A 19,238-nucleotide genomic window follows, 5' to 3' on the forward strand; every position below is an offset into this window, starting at 1 on the left:
AGTCACATGATCCTTCAGAAATCATTCTAATATTCTGATTTGCTGCTCAAAAAACATTCATTTTTATTATGTTGAAACAGCTGAGTAGAATTTTTCAAATAGAAAAAATATTATATTGAAAAAATATTATATTATATTAAAATATTATTTTAAAAAATATATTTTTAAATATTTTTAAATAAAATATTATTATATTATTATTATATTATTTTTGACTCCAAGCTTTTGAATGGTATAGTGTTACAGAAGTTTTTTATTTCAGATAAATCCTGATCTTTGGATCTTAAATCCTAAAAAAAAAAAAAAAGTAATCAACTGTTTTAATATTGATGATGATAATAATAATAATAAATGTTTCTTGAACAGCAAATCAGCATATTAGAATGATTTCTGAAGGATCATGTGACAATGAATACTGGAGTAATGATGCTGAAAATTTAGCTTTGTTCACATGAATAAATTACATTTTAAAATACATTCACATAGAAAGCAGTTATTTTAAACACTAAAAATATTTCACAATATTACAGCTTTTGCTGTATTTTGGATCAAATAAAAGCAGGCTTGGTGAGCAGAAGAGAATTCTTTAAAAAAACAATACAAATCTTTTGACTGCTAGTGTATTTTAATAGCTAGAAGTGCAAAAGATAATTACAACTGTCTATTAAGTGGTCCATAACATATATCAGTGAAGTGAAATCAAATTGGACCTTTTAAATTTCAAACATTAATTTGGTTAATTAGGAAACAATGCCTGTAGCACAGGGGATCTTTGGTCAGAAAAGATTCTCTATGAGCATTACACAAAAAAGTGTACCTGTGTAGTATTATAATATAGCATAAGACAGTACAATTTTGTTTAGCATGCCCATTTTCAGTTTCATATAAATAGTATTAAAAATCACCAGTAAAGGTGATCATTATTAATCAATCATTTTAACAACAATGCCTCCAACTTGTGTAATAGCTTCTGCAAAGTTGTTTGGCATACACTTACATATTTGAAGTATACTGGACACCTAAATGCTCCTAAAATATTGTCAGACTTATTTGTACATATTCATTAATTGGTTTAAGCTTATAAAGAACTTTTAAAATGTAAATGTAATGTATAAAAAGTGACAGAGGATACACTAATAATATGGATTAAATAAAAAATAAAGCATGTAAGTATATATATGATTGATGGAGCAGGTGCACAGTGAGTAAACTGAGAGTAAAAAAAAATACATGCCAGAGACTCAATAATAACTTTTGTGTATAAAATGTTTAATAAAATGTAGTGTAATGAAAAACAAAGCACACATAGTAGAACATATCAAACACTACAAAAGTATTTCTTCTTTTCTCATCTTTCTGTCTTTTCTCCATCGTTTTTAGAGCGGATAGGCTTGCCAGAGACTGAAACAGAGAACGAAAGTGAGCATTATAGTAACAGGCAACGGCTGGTTTTTTATTGTTTATGCATGAGTAAAAGGGAGAGAGAGAATATGTGAGTGTATGCTAGTAATACCTCTGTGTGTACTCTGGGTCAGTGCTCTCCTTCAGTAAAATGTCTTTAATCTCCTGCGGGGGATTCAGCCCATGCAGTGCTGCCCTCTCCCATCTCTGCAGTCGACTGATCCCTAACACACACACAAACACACACTATTATTATATATTATTTTTTATCTTGAAAAGAAAACCTCAAAGTGATACAGATAATAATATTCAAGGTTTTATTCCTTTACAGACCACAGAAACTACATAATAATACAGCCATAAATGAAAAGATTGGTTAATAAAATTAATGATGTACCTGTGCATGGTCCGAATTTCCAGTCTAGATCGAACTTCTTCAGTTCTTGTAGATCTTTTTCTTTTTCACTCAGCTGTGGGGGCTCTGGCTCTGATAAGTTATAACATTGTTATAAATGCTGCTGCATCACTGGTGCATTTGCATGCTCCTTTAAATCATTTGCAGTTTAGGGATATGATGACATATTGCACATCTCTGCATTTCACTGAAACATGCACATACACAAACCTGCTACTGGTGGTGAAGGAGACTTGTCTCTCTTGCCACCTCTTCTTGCCTTCTTTACAACCTTGAAGGTGTCAGTTATGAGGCCACGTTTAGGTGTCATATCTAAAATTAAAAGACAGTAAATACCACTTCATTTTTGTTTCATTGTCAGTTTGTGTTAACTAATGTAGTTGACTGAAGTCATGCAGGTTTGCAACATGAGGATAAGTCAATAACTCTTTAACATTCATCTTCAGCTCATTCATCAAGTATGTGGTAAATGCATAAAGTTGTTTTATAAACAACATTAGTGTTTTGTACACTTTGCTCATAGGCAATCAAAACATCAGTAAAGCAAATCTTTGGTCAAAGATGCTATCCAAACATTATACAAAGAAGCACAGCTTTGTAACAAAGTGAAAACAATAACTTTTTGTAGAGAGTTTAAAATAAACCGCATTTAAATGACCAGTAAAGGCCATCTTTATTTATCGATCGATCGAACAACACTGCTTCCGACTGGACTAAGGCTTTTGCAAAATTGCACATGCACATATTCACATATATGAAAATCACGGCATACCTGAATGCTGCTTGAATGTTGCCGAACGATAAATTATTTGCAAATGTTTACAGCAATCTGAATCAATAAAACCTTTCAACTTTCGCTTTGTGGTTCTATCGTTTACAAAACAGACGGACGTTCAATAGGAAGGGCGTGGCTACGCACAGAGCGTGATGGCGTCATGACGAACGCGTTACAATAAGCGCTGCGCTCCGCAAATCTACGCACACGGGACTCGGCCTTGATCCTCTCGCCGAATAACAGTAATGCTGATTCAAATATCTCGCATATTTTGTTTTCTAATGTTCGAAATAAACTAGTCCTGTTAGAAACTGACTGTCAATTTAAAATGTGTCGTTCGTCACAAAAACAGAAAACCACTAGCCGCTATTTGATGCCCGAATATGGTAGCTTTGCTAGCTCCATTTATTTGTTTAGATTTGAAAAACCATTTGCAGTGCCTTTCCACAATATTTAGATTCGCACAGACTAATTTTATAGCACAAATTTAAATGACATCCAAATCAGCTTGTAATAAAATGTGTGCTGGTACAGTGTCAATAAGGAGAATTTTATCATTCATATCAAGTCTGTATGAATACTGTATGATGTATATTTATGATTTTACCTCTGCTGTCGCAGTTCTTGAACGTCACAGGTCCACTCTGTCTAAGCTGGAGTGGCTGACATGAATGACACTCTGGAATTCAATGAAATTTATCAGGAGGTCAAGGGCTCCTGGGTGAGTAGATGCTGCAACAGTCTGGTGTCTAATCTGAGATGTTATTCTTCAAAATGTCTGGCTGATCTCTCTCTCTATAGAATGATGGCCGTCTTCGCTTCAGTAAGCAGACGGTGGTGTATAAAAACAGTAAGACTGGAAAAGTGGACAGCATTCCGGTGCCCGAACTCACTCAAGCCCAGTGGAGGAGAGTCTGTCTGGGTCACGGCATCAAACTGTGCACCAGCACTGGAAACATCTACAAATATGATGGCTTCAAAGACACTGTGAGTCTGAGATACAAAATACAATGAGTATAAATAAATCAATTTGCTCCAACCTTCCACTGTTTCATTTCATGTTTTAAAATTTTCTCTATCTTTTTATTCACAGGACCTTGAGAAGATCTCAGAATACTTCAAAGCGAACTACAAAGTGGAGCTGATTGAGAAAGATATGTGTGTGAAGGGCTGGAATTGGGGCACTGCTAAATTTAATGGTCAGTGCATTTCTAATGCAACACCATTTCTGAGATATGTACAGTTTAACTGTTTTATAGTGACCTTAATTCAAGTTTCTATGGTTTGTAGGATGAATGGTAAAATATTATAACTTTTACAGTATTAAGCTTTTGACACTATAGGAAATTCTAGAAATTATTAGTAGTTGACAGATATAGCCTTGATATACATATACACAAAAAGATTTTTAATGTTTTTTAAAGACAACTCTTTTGCTCACCAAGCCTGCATTTATTTGATCCAAAGTACAGCAAAAACAGTAAAATTATGACATATTTTTACTATATAAAATAACAGTTTTCTATTTTAATATATTTTAAAATTTAATTTCTTCCTGGATCTTTCTATTCAAAGAATCCTGAAAAAAATTACTGAGCTGTTTTGAATATTAATAATACAATAAAATGTTTCTTGAACAGCAGATCAGCATGTTAGAATGATTTCTGAAGGATTATTTAAGGATTATAAGTAATGATGCTGAAAATTTAGCTTTGATCACAGGAATGCATTTTAAAATATTCAAAAGAAAACAGTTATTTTAAATAGTAAGAATATTTTAAAATTGTACTGCTTTTGCTCTGCTTTGGACAAATAAATGCAGGCTTGGTAAGCAGAAGAGAATTTAAAAAACGTACTGTTCGAAAACTTTTGACTGGTAGTATATATATATGTATATGCATATATATATATATATATATATATATATATACACACACACACATATATATATATAGGCTGATATTTGGGATTTTTTAATTATTGGCATTGAGAGACAAGTTTTTCTTTTTTGGCCGATAAGTGTCGCCTAAGCGAGACAATCTGGAGTGCTCATTCTTTACTAATTTACTTTGTTTAACAGTTCCTAAGTTAACTAAATTATTAGTAATAATAGATTACTATTATGTATATTATTAGATTGCTAATAGACCGTTACTATTATTACTAAAGTAATAATAGAAAGACAAACATTGTAATACTTCCTCATATACCAGCTTTAAATCCTTGATTTCACACTATGCTGTGCTGTCATATTTACAGTGCACACAGATGTTTATTCAGTTATTTTTTTCATAAAGGATACTATAATAAAATGACAGAATCAAGCATAGGTAAATATAAATCTTAAAAAAAAGTTTATTTTTAAATCAAGTTTAAATGACTTTTTCATACTGATTAATTTCTGAATTATTTATTTCTAATTTGGTAAAGAAAAAAATACAAATGTAATTACAGCAATTGTTATAAGAATCTTTAAAATGAAATACTGTGATATCGTTTAATAGCTTTATATCGGCTGTCGGCCACCCTGCTTTCTAAAACGCCGGCATCAGTGAAACAATAAATCAATGCATAATAATTAATAGAAGTAACAGAAAACTGTTAATAACTAACCAGGTTTACATTTTAATAAACGTAGCTTGAAAATGTATTTTCACTGCCATATCCAAGTATGAAACATTTTGCCCTTCTGTGGCTTTTCAGGGCCGTTGCTTTCATTTGAGGTAAATGACAGTCCTGCGTTTGAGATTCCGCTCGCCAGTGTATCCCAGTGTGCGACGGGAAAGAACGAGGTCACTGTGGAGTTTCATCAGAATGATGACACAGAGGTATCCCTCATGGAGGTGCGCTTCTACGTCCCACCCACCACAGGAGACGAGGGTTCAGACCCTGTGGAGGTAAGTGTGCATGCTTGTGTGTGCGCCACTACCTAACAGTGACCAACAGATGGCATAGTTTACAAAGTTGTAATCATAACATGATAATAAAGCAGGGGTTTTCAATCTTTTAGATGACCCCAAATATGATTATTCTGGTGTGAGGGACAACCATCCTAAAATTAAGCTATACAGTTTAATGTAAAAAGACCCAATTTAATTTAATAAAAAAAAGCATATTATAAATGTGTAAAATATTATTAGAAAAATGTTTAGTTTCTTTTGTTGTATTGCTTTTTATAGTACTGTACTGTTAGATTTATTTTTTTTAAATTATAATATTATTTTAGTTATTTTTTTTTTTAAATGTATTTATTATTATTATTACACAGCTTTTCTCTAAACCTTTCTATGGACCCCAGTTAGAGCACCAATGTAAAATCTTTGCATTCGTAAAGGCCACTTAAAATGAAAAATGAGGTCACAGTACTCTTCTCTGCTGTTTTAGGCATTTGCTCAGAACATTTTGTCAAAGGCAGATGTCATCCAAGCTACAGGAGATGCTGTGTGTATCTTTAGAGAGTTGCAGTGCCTCACACCTAGGGGCAGGTATATATACATACACATTACCTCACATCTTTTTGTTTTCTTATTAAAATATTATGTGTACTGGCAAAGTTTAATGGTTTTTGCTCTCTGTAGGTACGATATCCGTATTTATCCGACATTCCTTCATCTGCATGGTAAGACGTTTGACTACAAGATTCCATACACCACAGTGCTGCGCCTTTTCCTGTTGCCTCATAAGGACCAGCGGCAGATGTTCTTTGTGGTGAGTACATCATGGTAGTCTGTAAAGCAATCTTCGCTTTCTATCTGGTTCTTTCTTTGTCCTGATATAACATGTGTTAATGTTAATATCTGTGACCTCCTGTCTGTTTCAGATCAGTCTGGACCCGCCCATTAAACAAGGTCAAACCCGCTATCATTTTCTCATTCTTCTGTTTTCCAAAGAAGAGGATATCAACCTCACTCTCAACATGAATGAGTGAGTGAGAGCGAGAGAGACAGAGAATGAGGGACACTGAAGGATGTGATGGATGTCAGAAATAAACTCTTTGCATTTGCTGCCAAGACTAAAAGCAGATACCAAAGAGAAATTAATTTTGTGGGTGCAGTTATGTTAAGGTATTTTCTGTATGTTACCCAAAAAATCACTCTCCCTGAAGCGCTTTCTTTCACTTCAGCAAGGTTGATGAAATTTAGAGCAAGAAATCATTTACTGTAGCAGATGTATTTATCCTATTTATCCCATCATTTACACTCATTCTTCAAAGTGTGTTGCTCTTTTATGTTCTGCAGGGATGAGGTGGAGAGACGTTTTGAGGGGAAGCTTCATAAAAACATGTCTGGCTCTCTCTATGAGATGGTCAGCAGAGTCATGAAGGCCCTGGTCAACAGGAAGATCACAGTGCCTGGAAATTTCCAAGGGTAAAACATATATACACTGGTAAAAAGTTTCAGTAAAATACTGGGGGGGAAAATATATTTAAAAAAATTAGCAAAAATATTTTTTTTGAGTAAAAAGTATAAATTACCTTTATTCTAAACAAAACAATATATATCTACATTTACACTACCAGTCAAAAGTTTTACAATGTTTTTTATGTTTTTTAAAGAAGTCTCTTCTGCTTACCAAGCCTGCATTTATTTGATCCAAAATACAGCAAAAGCAGTAATATTGTGAAATATTTTTACTGTTTAAAATAACTGCTTTCTATTTGAATATATTTTAAAATGTAATTTATTCCTGTGATCAAAGCTAAATTTCCAACATCATTACTTCATTCTGCAGTGTCACATGATCCTTCAGAAATCATTCTAATATGCCGATTTGCTGTTCAAGGAACATTTTGTATTACATTATTATCAATATTTAAAACAGTTTATCAGTTTATATATATATATATATATATATATATATATATAATATGGGGGGGAAGGGAGGATTATAGAAAATAATACTTTTATTTAGCAAGGATGCTTTAAATGATAAAGTTATGATAAAGACATTTATAATGTTACAAAAGATTTCTATTTCAGATAAATGCTGTCTTCTGAATTTTCTAGTCATCAAAGAAACCTGAAAAAAATCTACTTAGCTGTTTTTAACATAATAATAATAATAAATGTTTTTTGAGCAGGAAATCAGAATATTACAGTGATTTCTGAAGGATCATGTGACTTAAGTAATGATACTAAAAAATCTGCTTTGAAATCATATGAATAACATTTTAAAATCTGTTCATATAGAAAGCAGTTATTTTAAATAGTAAAAATATATATATTTTTTTGTGTGTGTTTTTGCTGTACTTAATGTGGGCTTGTTGAGTAGAAGAGACTTCTGCAAAAAACATTTAAAATACTGCCGTTCAAAAACTTTTGACTGACAGTTCACATATTGTTAATATTGTTTTTAAACATTAAAGAGTATAAAATACATATATAAATGTAATAAAATATACACCAAAGTGCTCTTCCTTAATGTCTGATAAAATGCTATTTCAGCAAACCTTCCTGATTTATTTTATAACATTAATTTGTACAAAAGATTCAGATATAGTACCATTCAAAAGTTTGGGATCGGTTATATTTAATATTTCGGTTTTTGAAAGCCTCTTTTACTTTGAGTTTCTAATGATTTCTATTTGAATATATTTTAAAATGTAATGTATTCCTGTGATGGCAAAGCTGAAATTTCAGCATCATTACTCCAGTCTTCATTGTCACTTGATCCTTCAGAACTCAATCCAATATGCTGATTTGGTGCTTAGAAACATTTCTATTATTATCAATGTTGAAAACAGCTGTACTGCTAAATATGTTTCTTGAAACCATGATATACTATTTTTTCAGGATTCTTTGATAAATAGAAAAGCATCAATTATTGTATATAATGTCACATTCGTCACATTTGACAGTGTAGTGCATTTTTTAAAGTTTCAGACATCTGGAGTAATGTAGTACATCAAACAGTAATATCTATACAAATTCAGTGAAGCATGCTTTTTTGTGAAAACACCTTCCAATGTCATTTTCTTTGTCTCTCTTCTCTACAGTCACTCAGGTGCGCAGTGTATAACATGTTCATATAAGGCCAGTTCAGGGCTGTTGTATCCTCTGGAAAGAGGTTTCATCTACGTACACAAGCCCCCAGTGCACCTGCGCTTTGAGGAGATCGCCTGCGTGAACTTTGCTCGTGGAACCACAACCACCCGCTCCTTTGATTTCGAGATCGAGACCAAACAGGGAAATCAATATACCTTCAGCAGCATCGAGAGGTACCCATGAGCCCAATGCTAGTCTTGTCGAATTGTCGAGAACATAGCTTTGTGGGAACCAGACCACACTAGTAATGAAAAGCCCACAGTGTCCATATCCTCTTTAAGCCACTTCCTGCCATTATGTCCTTGAGCACTTCCCCCAATCTGCCACTGAAAGTCTGGACTGCCTCTTTGTGGTGATTTTATTTGTTTTGTCTCATACTGGAGTAAAAGAGCCTCTCTCTTTTAGTGACCTGACCCCTTAAACATTAGATGTTAAGGGGAAAAAATCAAAGCTACTTTATGCACATTAAAGTATTTTCAGTTTGACGTGCATTACGATTGAATCAATACACCAAGGCATCAGTTAATCACATCATACTGTGTGAAAAACAACACTTAAAGGGATAGTTACCCAAAAATTCTTCATTATTTACTCATTCTCATGTCATTCCAAACCTGTATGACTTTCTGTGACCTTTGTGTAGACAAAAAACACTGGAGAATATTTAATCTGCCTCTACCTTCTTTTCCAGGGAGGAATATGGGAAGCTCTTTGACTTTGTCAATGCTAAGAAATTAAGCATCAAGAACAGAGGCTTCAAAGAGGTACGTCCAAAGCCCTTCTTGCTTCTTGTCAAGCAGTACATCATATTCATCCGCACATGTTCATAGACCCCTCACACAGTGAACGGACATTTATTCTACTCTTTGTGTTTGTGGTGTATGTCTGTTTTGTTTTCATGTAGAAAAAGGTTGGTATTGCTCTGCGGTTTGGTCTGGTGTCGGTGCTCCTATAAACTTGCTTGCATGGTGTTTGTTTGCGTGTCTCAATCACAACCAAATGTCAAATATGTTCTTTCTTATCTTTGATGGCTTGAAGCAGATGTCTCATTCACCAAAAGGGGGAAAGGCTCACTGCTGATTATGATTTGACCGGCGTAATGCTGTGTTCAGATCACACAGACTTTCATTAAGACCGCAATGGTGTTTTGTATGAAATCTGAATATAATTCTGTGGTCACTTTACGAGAAAGCCTTTTGTATGCTGGATAATTCTGTGTGCTGTGAGACAGCATTGCTTCAGGGAGTGCTTTTGAATGAGTTAACACTGATTGCTTATATGAATGTCTTTGTGTGAGAGAGAAAGGCTGGTGAGTATGAAAACATGAGTGGGTTTGAGATCTTTTGCTTGGAGAGGGCTTTCCTCTGTCTGCTTTTGTTACAAATACTAACTTTGCAATGACATTTTGATATTGCATTTTGATATCATTTTTGTTTGTACTCTGTCAGGGTATGAAAGGTAATGATGACATGTACAGTGACTCTGACGACGACCAGCATGACGCATACCTGGAGCGCATGAAAGAAGAAGGCAAGATCCGTGAGGAGGCCAACGACAGTGACGACTCTGAGGGCGAGAGTGGTGAGTGACAGCTCTCTGAGCCAATCAGTTGGCAAGCTAAATATGATTTTGTTTTTGGATGACAGCAAAAACACAATAATCACAATAGTCTCATTTGTATTCATGTTATTTTGTAATGATGCACCATCACAAAGGTTTTGAGTTTTTAGGCCTTGCCATTTTAAATGCGATAAGCATGTAAAATGGCACAAAAATATGATACTCAATAATAAGATACTCAAATATGTACTTCAGTTTCTGTAGTATTTATTTTTTTAGATAGAACTGTATGAAAAACTTAAAGCACTTTATTTTTAGTTGTGTGTTTGTACTGTTGCATTGATTTATTCTATTGCTTTTAATTTAGATTTTTGTTCTTATTTTATTGAGGACTATTTACTATTCTGCTGTAAGCTTTAGAACTTTTTATTGATGTTATTTACACTAGTATTGTTTTTTTATTTGTGATATCAGAATTAGTGTTGAGAATTGTGTATGGAAGCTCGTTTCTGCCACTGAATAAAAAATAAAAAAAAGGTTATTGTGACTTATCTCACAATTCAAATTTTTTTTCATATCATGCAATTCGGAGAAATAAAGTCGCAATTGCATGATATAAACTCACAATTGCAAGTTATGAAGTCAGAATTACGAGATATAAAGTTGCAGTTTTGAGAAATAAAGTCACAATTGCATGATATAAACTCACAATTGCAAGTTATAAAGTCAGAGATACGTGATACAAACTCGCAAGTGCAAAAAAATAGTCAGAATTGCGAGATACAAATTCCCAATAGCGTGAAAAAAAACTGAATTGCATGTTTATATTCTCGCAACTGTGAGTTTATATCCCGCAATTATGACTTTATATCTAGCAATTATGACACTTGCAGTTGTGCATTTATATCTTACAGTTCTGAAAAAAAAAGTCAGAATTGCGAGTTTATATGAAATAATTCTGAGAAAAAAGTCAGACCTGCGAGATGTAAACTTGGAATTGCAAGAAAAAAAGTCAGAATTGTGTGATTAAAAAGTCGCAATGACCTTTTTTATTTTATTATTCAGTGGCAGAAATGGGCTTCCATAATTGTGAAATGTCAGTGGTATCTGAAATGTTCCAACAAAAATAATTATATTTTACTGATAAATGTTGTTATTGTGAAAGAAATTATTCGTATTGTGGCACAAAAGGTGCAGGTATTTAGATGTCAAAAATGTTACTGCCTTGGCTGATAGAAATATGTTTTGTGTGAAAAATTAACATTTGACCTTTTTTTTAGATGAGTCTTTTAATCCTGGAGAAGAAGACGATGAAATTGCTGAGGAGTAAGAGGCTTTGTGTTGATATGCCACAATTTTAATTAGTGGTGCTAGCCAAACAGTCAAAGTTATCATTACTTTTTCTTATACCTGAACAAACTCCTAAATGTAAGTATTGAGCTTTGGTGTGTAGTTTGTGCTGCATCATTTAAAGGGATTCCCGGGTATTAAGATATTAGAGACATAAATATAATATAAATGATGTCTCGTACTGAAATATATAGTAGAAAACTCATGAAAGATTTACAGTATTTAAAAAATCCACATTGTTTTATCCATATTTTGGACTATGGGGGTCACCATTATTTTGATTATGTGAAATGGTTGTACTTGTGAGCTACTGGTGCTACCTATTGCTATTTTACCGCAAAACAATTTGGAAAAGAAAATACTGATACATTGACCACAGCTCAGGTTTTCCCACACCTAGGTTAACTTCAAACTCAAGGAACTTTCAAAGACTTTCCAGGTCCAATGCCCTCAAATTCAAGGACTTAATGTGGGGACACATTTCAAGTGAGAGCAAGGTTACATCGTGTTACCTTGTACGATTCTTACAGTTTTTAGTGTCAAACACAACTATGCAAAAAAGCATTTTATTCGAAGCATTTTATTTTATTCAATGGACAACACAAAGCACCTCACGCGGGAAACACTTACGTAACACTTCAATACACGTAACTAACATAAATCAAGCAAGCTAGTATGCATAAGCCACGAAGTGTTGCCGAAATAATATTAGTGGACCGGAGGGAATAATATGGAATTTCTTGCACAAGTAAATTCAAGCACTTTCAAGTACCAGTATCTATACATGTTTATTTTCAAAAACTTTCCAGGGCCTTGAATTTTTTTTTTTCAGATTAACTTTCAAGGATTTCAAGGACCCATGGGAACCCTGACAGCTACTGAAAGAGCTTACAGGTGGCTATGGATATGAGATTATGCTTAAAGGAGAAGTTCACTTCCAGAACAGCAATTTACAGATACGGACTGCTGTGGTGCCCCAAGTTTAAACTCATGGCACCATAGCAGTCCATTATATGGAGAAAAATCCTGTTTTCCTCAAAAAACATAATTTCTTTACTACTGAAGAAAGAAAGACATGGACATCTTGGATGACAAGGGGGTTAGTACATTATCTGTAAATTGTTGTTCTGGAAGTGGACTTCTCCTTTAAGCCAAGTGCCATACTATCCATTTTCCCCACAAGGAGTCTAAACACCGCTGAATCAAATCCACGCAGAGAGACTCCTTCATTGTCTGCTGCGTCACAACAAGCGTCTACATGTTTACATCCTGCCAGGATGGCATCTCATTACAACCAAAAGCCACACAGTATTAGTATTTTATTTTCCAAGTTGTGTTGTGGTAAAAATAGCAACAGTCAACCATTTTACATCATTGAAATAATGGCACCCCTCCCAAAATATGCATAAATGATGCAGATTTTTAAAATTGCGTAAATCTTTCAGGGGTTTTCTACTACATATTTCAGTAAAAGACATAATTTATGTTGTATTAAGCCGTACAAGTCTTAATACCTGGGATTACCTTTAATACCTCTTGATATTTCAAATCACATGGCTTGTTGAGGAGAGACTTGCGGGTTTTGCCTAGCAAACCTTACAAACCGGCAAAAAAAAAAAACCTACAAAATCTAGTTCAAACTTTTATTTAATGGTAAACGTGATTATTAAGTCTTATTTGTGTGTCAGGTATGACAGTAAAGCCTCTGCCAGTGAAAGCAGCGCTGAAGATGGGGACAGTGATGGTGATCGGAAGAAGAAACCAGCCAAGAAAGCTAAATTTGTAAAAGAAAGAAAACCACGAAAGAAAGAGGTGAGAAAGAGACAAGAGGGAAGGATATAACATGTAAGTGACGGTTTGTACATTGGTTATTTAGACTTATTTAAGTATTTGCGGTTGCATGGCAATAGGTTTTTTGTTTTTTGTTGTTTTTTTTACTCTCAAATTCAATGTTACTTTGTGTGTTCTTGTCTGTAGAAAAAGGTAAAAGACAGCAGCGCCCCCAAGAGACCAATGAGCGCCTACATGATCTGGCTGAATGCTAGCAGAGACCGCATTAAATCAGAGAACCCGGGCATCTCTATCACAGAAATTTCCAAAAAGGCTGGAGAAATGTGGAAACAACTTAGCAAAGACAAAAAAGAGGTGACATATGCTTTTTACCATTGGCACATTCACTGGACTTTCAACAATGCTTATGCTTTAGATTGTTTCTACCTTCTGTCTCACTTTGAGCTTGAACTGATATTTCATTTTTCCACCAGGAGTGGGACAGAAAAGCAGAGGAAGCAAAGAAAGAGTACGATCGAGCAATGAGAGAGTACAAGGAGAGTGGAGGAGGCTCTTCAGGCAGCTCAAAAAAGTACTTAACATATTTACAACTTAAAAATTTATTACAAAATAAATATTCTGTCATTTACTCACTAACCTGTTGTTTCAAATTGTGATATTAGAATGAGGTAATTTGGCTATTTCTCATTATTTCCCCACATTTCATTCTTGAAGGGAGAGGAAGAAGAAAGGAGGGAAGAATGAAGAAAAGAGAAAACGGAAGTCAGGTGGTGGTAGGGAAAAAGAGAAGGAGCGAGCTACAGGCAATGACAGCTTTAAGAGTCGAGAGTTCATATCCAGTGAGGAGAGCTCATCAGAGTCAGACAAAGGAAAGGGACGGAAGCGCAAGGTAACACACTAACACAAACTTAAAATTGTTTATGCAATGGAAACTCTTTCATTCATCAACATAGTTAGAGCAACAGTGTTTACAATAGTATCTTCACCGGCAGGTAAATTTATAGGTGGCTGCTCAGAAAAAGATTGACGCGTAGATGGCGCAGGTCGATGGTTCATTAACACAAACTGATGATATTCACAGCATTAAATTACTTGGCACAAGCTGATTGGTTCATGTTACGTACCCAGACAAAAAACGTGCTGCTTTACATTTAAATGGCTGGTTAACATTCACTAGAGCATTTCGCAGCATGCTTTCAAAGTTCCTCTGAAACCCTCCACCTCCCCAGCTCCACCTGTATAGATCTGCTACAGTTATTATATATGCTAGTTATGCAGCAACAGTGTGTCTTAAAGGATTAGTTCACTTCTTTTTATAATTTACTCACCCCCTTTTCATCCAAGATGTTCATGTCTGTCTTTCTTCACTCGTAAAGAAATTATGTTTTTTGAGGAAAACATTTCAGGAATGTTCTCCATATAGTGGACTTCTATGGTGTCCCGAGTTTGAACTTCCAAAATGCAGTTTAAATACAGCTTCAAAGGGTCCCAACTGAGGTAGAAGGGTCTTATCTAGCAAAACGATCGGATGTTTTCTTAAATTAGTTAATATTTATACACTTTTTAGCCACAAATGCTTGACTTGTCTAGCTCTGCGATGCGTATGCGTCCGGTTCAATACTGTATGTCGAAAAACTCCCATCTCATTTTGTCCTCCAACTTCAAAATCATTCTACATCGCCACAGAAGTACTGACCCCGAGTTTACAAAGTGAACATGCAAAGAAGATTAAATGCCATTTAAAGCTGCATTTAAACTGCATTTTGGAAGTTCAAACTTGGGGGCACCATTGAAGTCCACTATATGGAGAGAAATCCTGAAATGTTTTCCTCAAAAAACATAATTTCTGTACAGCTGAAGAAAGAAAGACATGAACATCTTGGATGACAAGGGGGTTTTGTTCTGGTAATGAACTAATCCTTTAAATACTCACAGCAGCACATCGGCATATTGGCAGTAGTATAATAATTAGTTCACACTGATTTAGGTTAAATATAGATATTAAATATTTAGATTCTTATTTAATAGTTAAAAAACTTTTAGTTTTATATGAAATGGATATTTGTGTGTAATATTTACAATCAGTGACTATATTTATTTGCGCTCATGCACTCTACTTAGTATTCTAATGCATGCTGTGCCTGGTTAATGCATCCAGAATTCTTGACACTTTTTGTCTGTTTGATTTGATTTTCTTAGTTCAGTTTTGATCTTACACCAGCAGGTATTAGAAAAATTAAATTCATTGTCTCCCTGTCATTTTCTGTGTGTGCTATTATTTTATGCAGGGGTCTGATGATGAAGAGGAAGTGGTCAGCACACCACCCAGCTCTGAAGAGTCCGGCTCAGACTAAAAGACACTGATAACAGACACATTAAAAGGGGAGTGGAAGACAGCACTATTTCACTCTCATCATTATAGTGTACATGACCTGATGCAATCCTGATAGTACTTATTACATCTTCAAGTTTTGTTTTAGTTTGTCAAGACGTTCATAAACACTTGTGTATATACCTTCGGTAGTGTTGACCTTAAAGGAATAGTTCACCCAAAGATGAAAATTCTGTCATTATTTACTTACAATCATGCTGCTCCAAACTCATAGGACTTTTTCTTCTGTGGAAAAAAACAGATTTTGCCAATATTTTTGGTGATTTCCATGCAATTACAATGAATGAGGACTAGAGCTTTTTAAGACACAAAGGTATAATAAAATCAGTCCATATGACTAGTACACTATATTACGCACCTTAGCTTTCTTTGGCTCCGCAGACATCGACAAATTGTTCTTTTGAGCTAAATCATTTCAGTAAATCAGCTAATTCAATTCACAAAATAGGTTTGAATGTTTATGAATCAGACCATTTTTATGGTACTGCTGATTGTTTTTTTGTTCTTTTTGAAGGATTTATGCTTCGTTCTGTATTTATTGTAATTGTGTGGGAGAGTTTTGGTGATCTATTCTTTTAAAATAGTGTGTATTTTATGTTGTCCTGTCCTTGTTGGTATCACTATGTTTTTCTGTTTGTAGCTATATTTTACAGTGCTGCTTTCCAACCACAACAGACTCTGTATCTTCACACATCTATTGAGCTTGCTCTAGGTACTTGCATTTGAATGACAACTTATGAAAATTCTCTTAAATGTAAAAATCTTTTCTACATTTGTATTCATCTTGTATTCATAATGTTTTATTTTGTTCTGAGCTCACCATTTATTTTATACAGTATTTTGTTCACACACATGACCAGTTATACGCGTTTGTTGTAACATTTAAAAAAATCTACATTTTAAATTGTACTTGTTTTTAAGAAATTATTAATTAAAAATAATCATGAATTTATGACTCCAGGGAATATTCATAATGTAGTGAAAAAAAGCAATTCAACGTTTCACGTTTACTTGTTCACATGCTGTTAAAACATGTGACCTGTTATTTCTGGTTGCCACCAGAATATTCTCAGTCTCCCAAAATGAAAAAAGCAAGAGACAGACACAAGTTTTGTATTTCCTTACTTCGACTTTATTGATCCAATACAAGAGTATATATACAGTATATGCATATTGAGGGGTGTTGTGCATCTAGACCAAAATATATGCATGTCATATAAAACAAAGACATAATTGTGCATATAATGAAATATCAGAAATAAATGTGGGTGTACAATAACTTCCTAAATTCATCCTGTTATTCAAACTAACCATATGTAGAACAGATTAAAAACAAGGGGTGTAATCATAAAAGCATAAGGAGAGGAAAAGAGACAAAAAGGGAGAACAGAAGGGAGGAGAGAGATAACTCACAAACAATCATGTTCTCACAGACAACGAGCAGAAAGCGTGAAATATTCTAACACATGCTCATCAGTTCTCCTGTGGAATGTTATCGGAAATGTAGTGTGGTTTTTAAGTTAATGTGGTTGCATTAACAGTAAAAGGATTTAAGCATAGTAAAAAGCCAACATCTCAAGAGTCTGTGTTAGCTAATGGATGTAGAAAGTTCTGGAAAGTGTGACGTGCTTTAACTTTAAGCTGTAAAGCAAATAAATTACTATGTGAAGATAAACATCAGCACAAAAACATAATGTTAACACGTTCCTTTTCTGACAGAGAGAAAAAAGGAAACAACATGTTGATTAATGGCCAGTTCCATTAGGCGACTGTTATCCAACAATTTACTAAGCCAGTTTCACTCAGACCACGACTACTATTACATCCATTAATTTTTTCTCTACATTTTTCTACAGTTAAGATGCGTGTTGTATTTTCTGTCATCTGTTGTCTAGAATCGAAACTAACAATGCATACTGCTTACAAACTGCTTAGACTAGCAGGCTAAAAAGTCTTCAACTTTAACTAACTTTAAGTTAGGTAAAAACAGAACTAACGGCATAGCTACTACAGTCATTCACGCATTAAATCGTCTGAAGCAGTGTCTCACTCCGTCAAGAACTAAACAATACAGAAAGAACGCTGGAACAAGTGACTGAAGATTGATAAGAAAGCTGAGAGAAAACAGCCCCCTCAGATTTTTGAGCCAAGTGGATTTTGAATGCACCTTCCAAAATAGATGGATAATGTTTTATATATTTGATACACCGGCTGATTAGATCGTTCAGTGCGTCATATCATCAGATAATAAATTCAAACCTGCGTTCGCTGGCTGGCGCTGAGCCAGAGAAAGACGCGATTTTACAGCGCTGCGCATTATAACCAATCACACACAATGCTGTTGAGCTTATGAATGCTTTGACCAATCAGAGGCGTTCAGATGAGTTAACGCTAAAATGCCGGTGTTTCTTTACTCGCTCGTTGACTGAAAACCACTTTCTAGCGAATTCAGAAATATTTGATCGAATATTTAAACAGCATAGATATAATAATAATAGTCCTAAAGTGAGGAATACATCCTAATTACGGGATAACAATAACATCAGCAATGACAATAATTGTAACAATTGTAAGGGCATTAAAAAAATTTGTTCTCTTTTTAACAATTTTCTATAAAGAGCAAAAGAGTTACTCTAATGAGGAAAGGTGTAATAATAATGATAATATTAATAAAAACAATTTCTCATTTGGACAGTTCCTTTAGTTGAGGTCAAAAGTTTACACACACCTTGTAGAATCTAGGTAATTTTTACCAAAATAAGAGGGATCATACAAAATGCATGTTATTTTGTATTTAGTACTGACCTGAATGAGATGTCACGTAAAAGATGTTTACATAGCTGAATTTATTAAAATGACCATTCAACAGTTTACATACAGTTTAATAGTGTGTTTTTACCCGAATGATCCATAGTTGTTTACCTGAATGATAGTTGTTCATGAGTCCCTTGTTTGTCCTGAACAGTTAAACTGCCTGTTAAACGGTCCCAAAACTTCTTTGGTTTTCCAGAATTTGTGCATATTTGAACCCTTTCCAACAATGACTGTATGATTTTGAAATCCATCTTTTCATATTGAGGACGACTGAGAGGCTCATATGCAATTATTAGACTTGCTACGCTCACTGATGCTCCAGGAGAAAAAAAAATGCATTAAGAGCTAAAACTTTTTGAATTTCAAGATCAGGGTAAATTTACTTATTTTGTCTTTTGGGAAACACGTAAGCATCTTCTGTAGCTTCTGAAGAGCAGTACTAAATGAAAAAAAATGATATTTAAGCAAAATAAGAAGAATGCACACATCTTTATTCTGTTCACAAGTTTACACCCCTGGCTCTTAATGAGTTGCGTTTCCTTCAGGAACATCAGTGAGCGTTTGAACCTTCTGTAATAGTTACATATGAGTCCCTCAGTTGTCCTCAATGTGAAAAGATGGATCTCAAAATCATACAGTCATTGTTGGAAAGGGTTCAAATACAAGAAAATGCTAGAAAACCAAAGAATTTTTGGG

General features: G+C 34.3%; 2 protein-coding genes across 2 annotated transcripts; one reads left to right on the top strand and one right to left on the bottom strand.

Moving 5' to 3' along the window:
* Positions 1-1,234: 1,234 nt before the first annotated feature.
* pold4 (DNA polymerase delta 4, accessory subunit) lies at positions 1,235-2,738 on the bottom strand. The gene is made up of 5 exons (XM_051112901.1): positions 2,589-2,738; positions 2,027-2,128; positions 1,799-1,888; positions 1,514-1,625; positions 1,235-1,401 (listed from the first exon to the last, which is right to left on the bottom strand). Exons 2-5 carry the CDS (start codon positions 2,124-2,126, stop codon positions 1,377-1,379), a joined length of 327 nt encoding a protein of 108 aa, XP_050968858.1. The 5' UTR covers positions 2,127-2,128; positions 2,589-2,738; the 3' UTR covers positions 1,235-1,376.
* On the top strand, positions 2,736-17,024 carry ssrp1b (structure specific recognition protein 1b). Its single transcript, XM_051112415.1, has 18 exons — positions 2,736-2,833; positions 3,213-3,312; positions 3,393-3,578; positions 3,685-3,790; positions 5,295-5,488; positions 5,976-6,076; positions 6,170-6,299; positions 6,412-6,515; positions 6,830-6,958; positions 8,587-8,808; positions 9,327-9,399; positions 10,084-10,216; positions 11,476-11,521; positions 13,234-13,357; positions 13,523-13,690; positions 13,810-13,907; positions 14,051-14,225; positions 15,625-17,024. Exons 2-18 carry the CDS (start codon positions 3,259-3,261, stop codon positions 15,688-15,690), a joined length of 2,109 nt encoding a protein of 702 aa, XP_050968372.1. The 5' UTR covers positions 2,736-2,833; positions 3,213-3,258; the 3' UTR covers positions 15,691-17,024.
* Positions 17,025-19,238: the final 2,214 nt, after the last annotated feature.

The sequence above is a fragment of the Labeo rohita genome, chromosome 1, assembly GCF_022985175.1.
Source record: "Labeo rohita strain BAU-BD-2019 chromosome 1, IGBB_LRoh.1.0, whole genome shotgun sequence".
In the NCBI taxonomy this organism is placed as follows: Eukaryota; Metazoa; Chordata; class Actinopteri; order Cypriniformes; family Cyprinidae; genus Labeo; species Labeo rohita.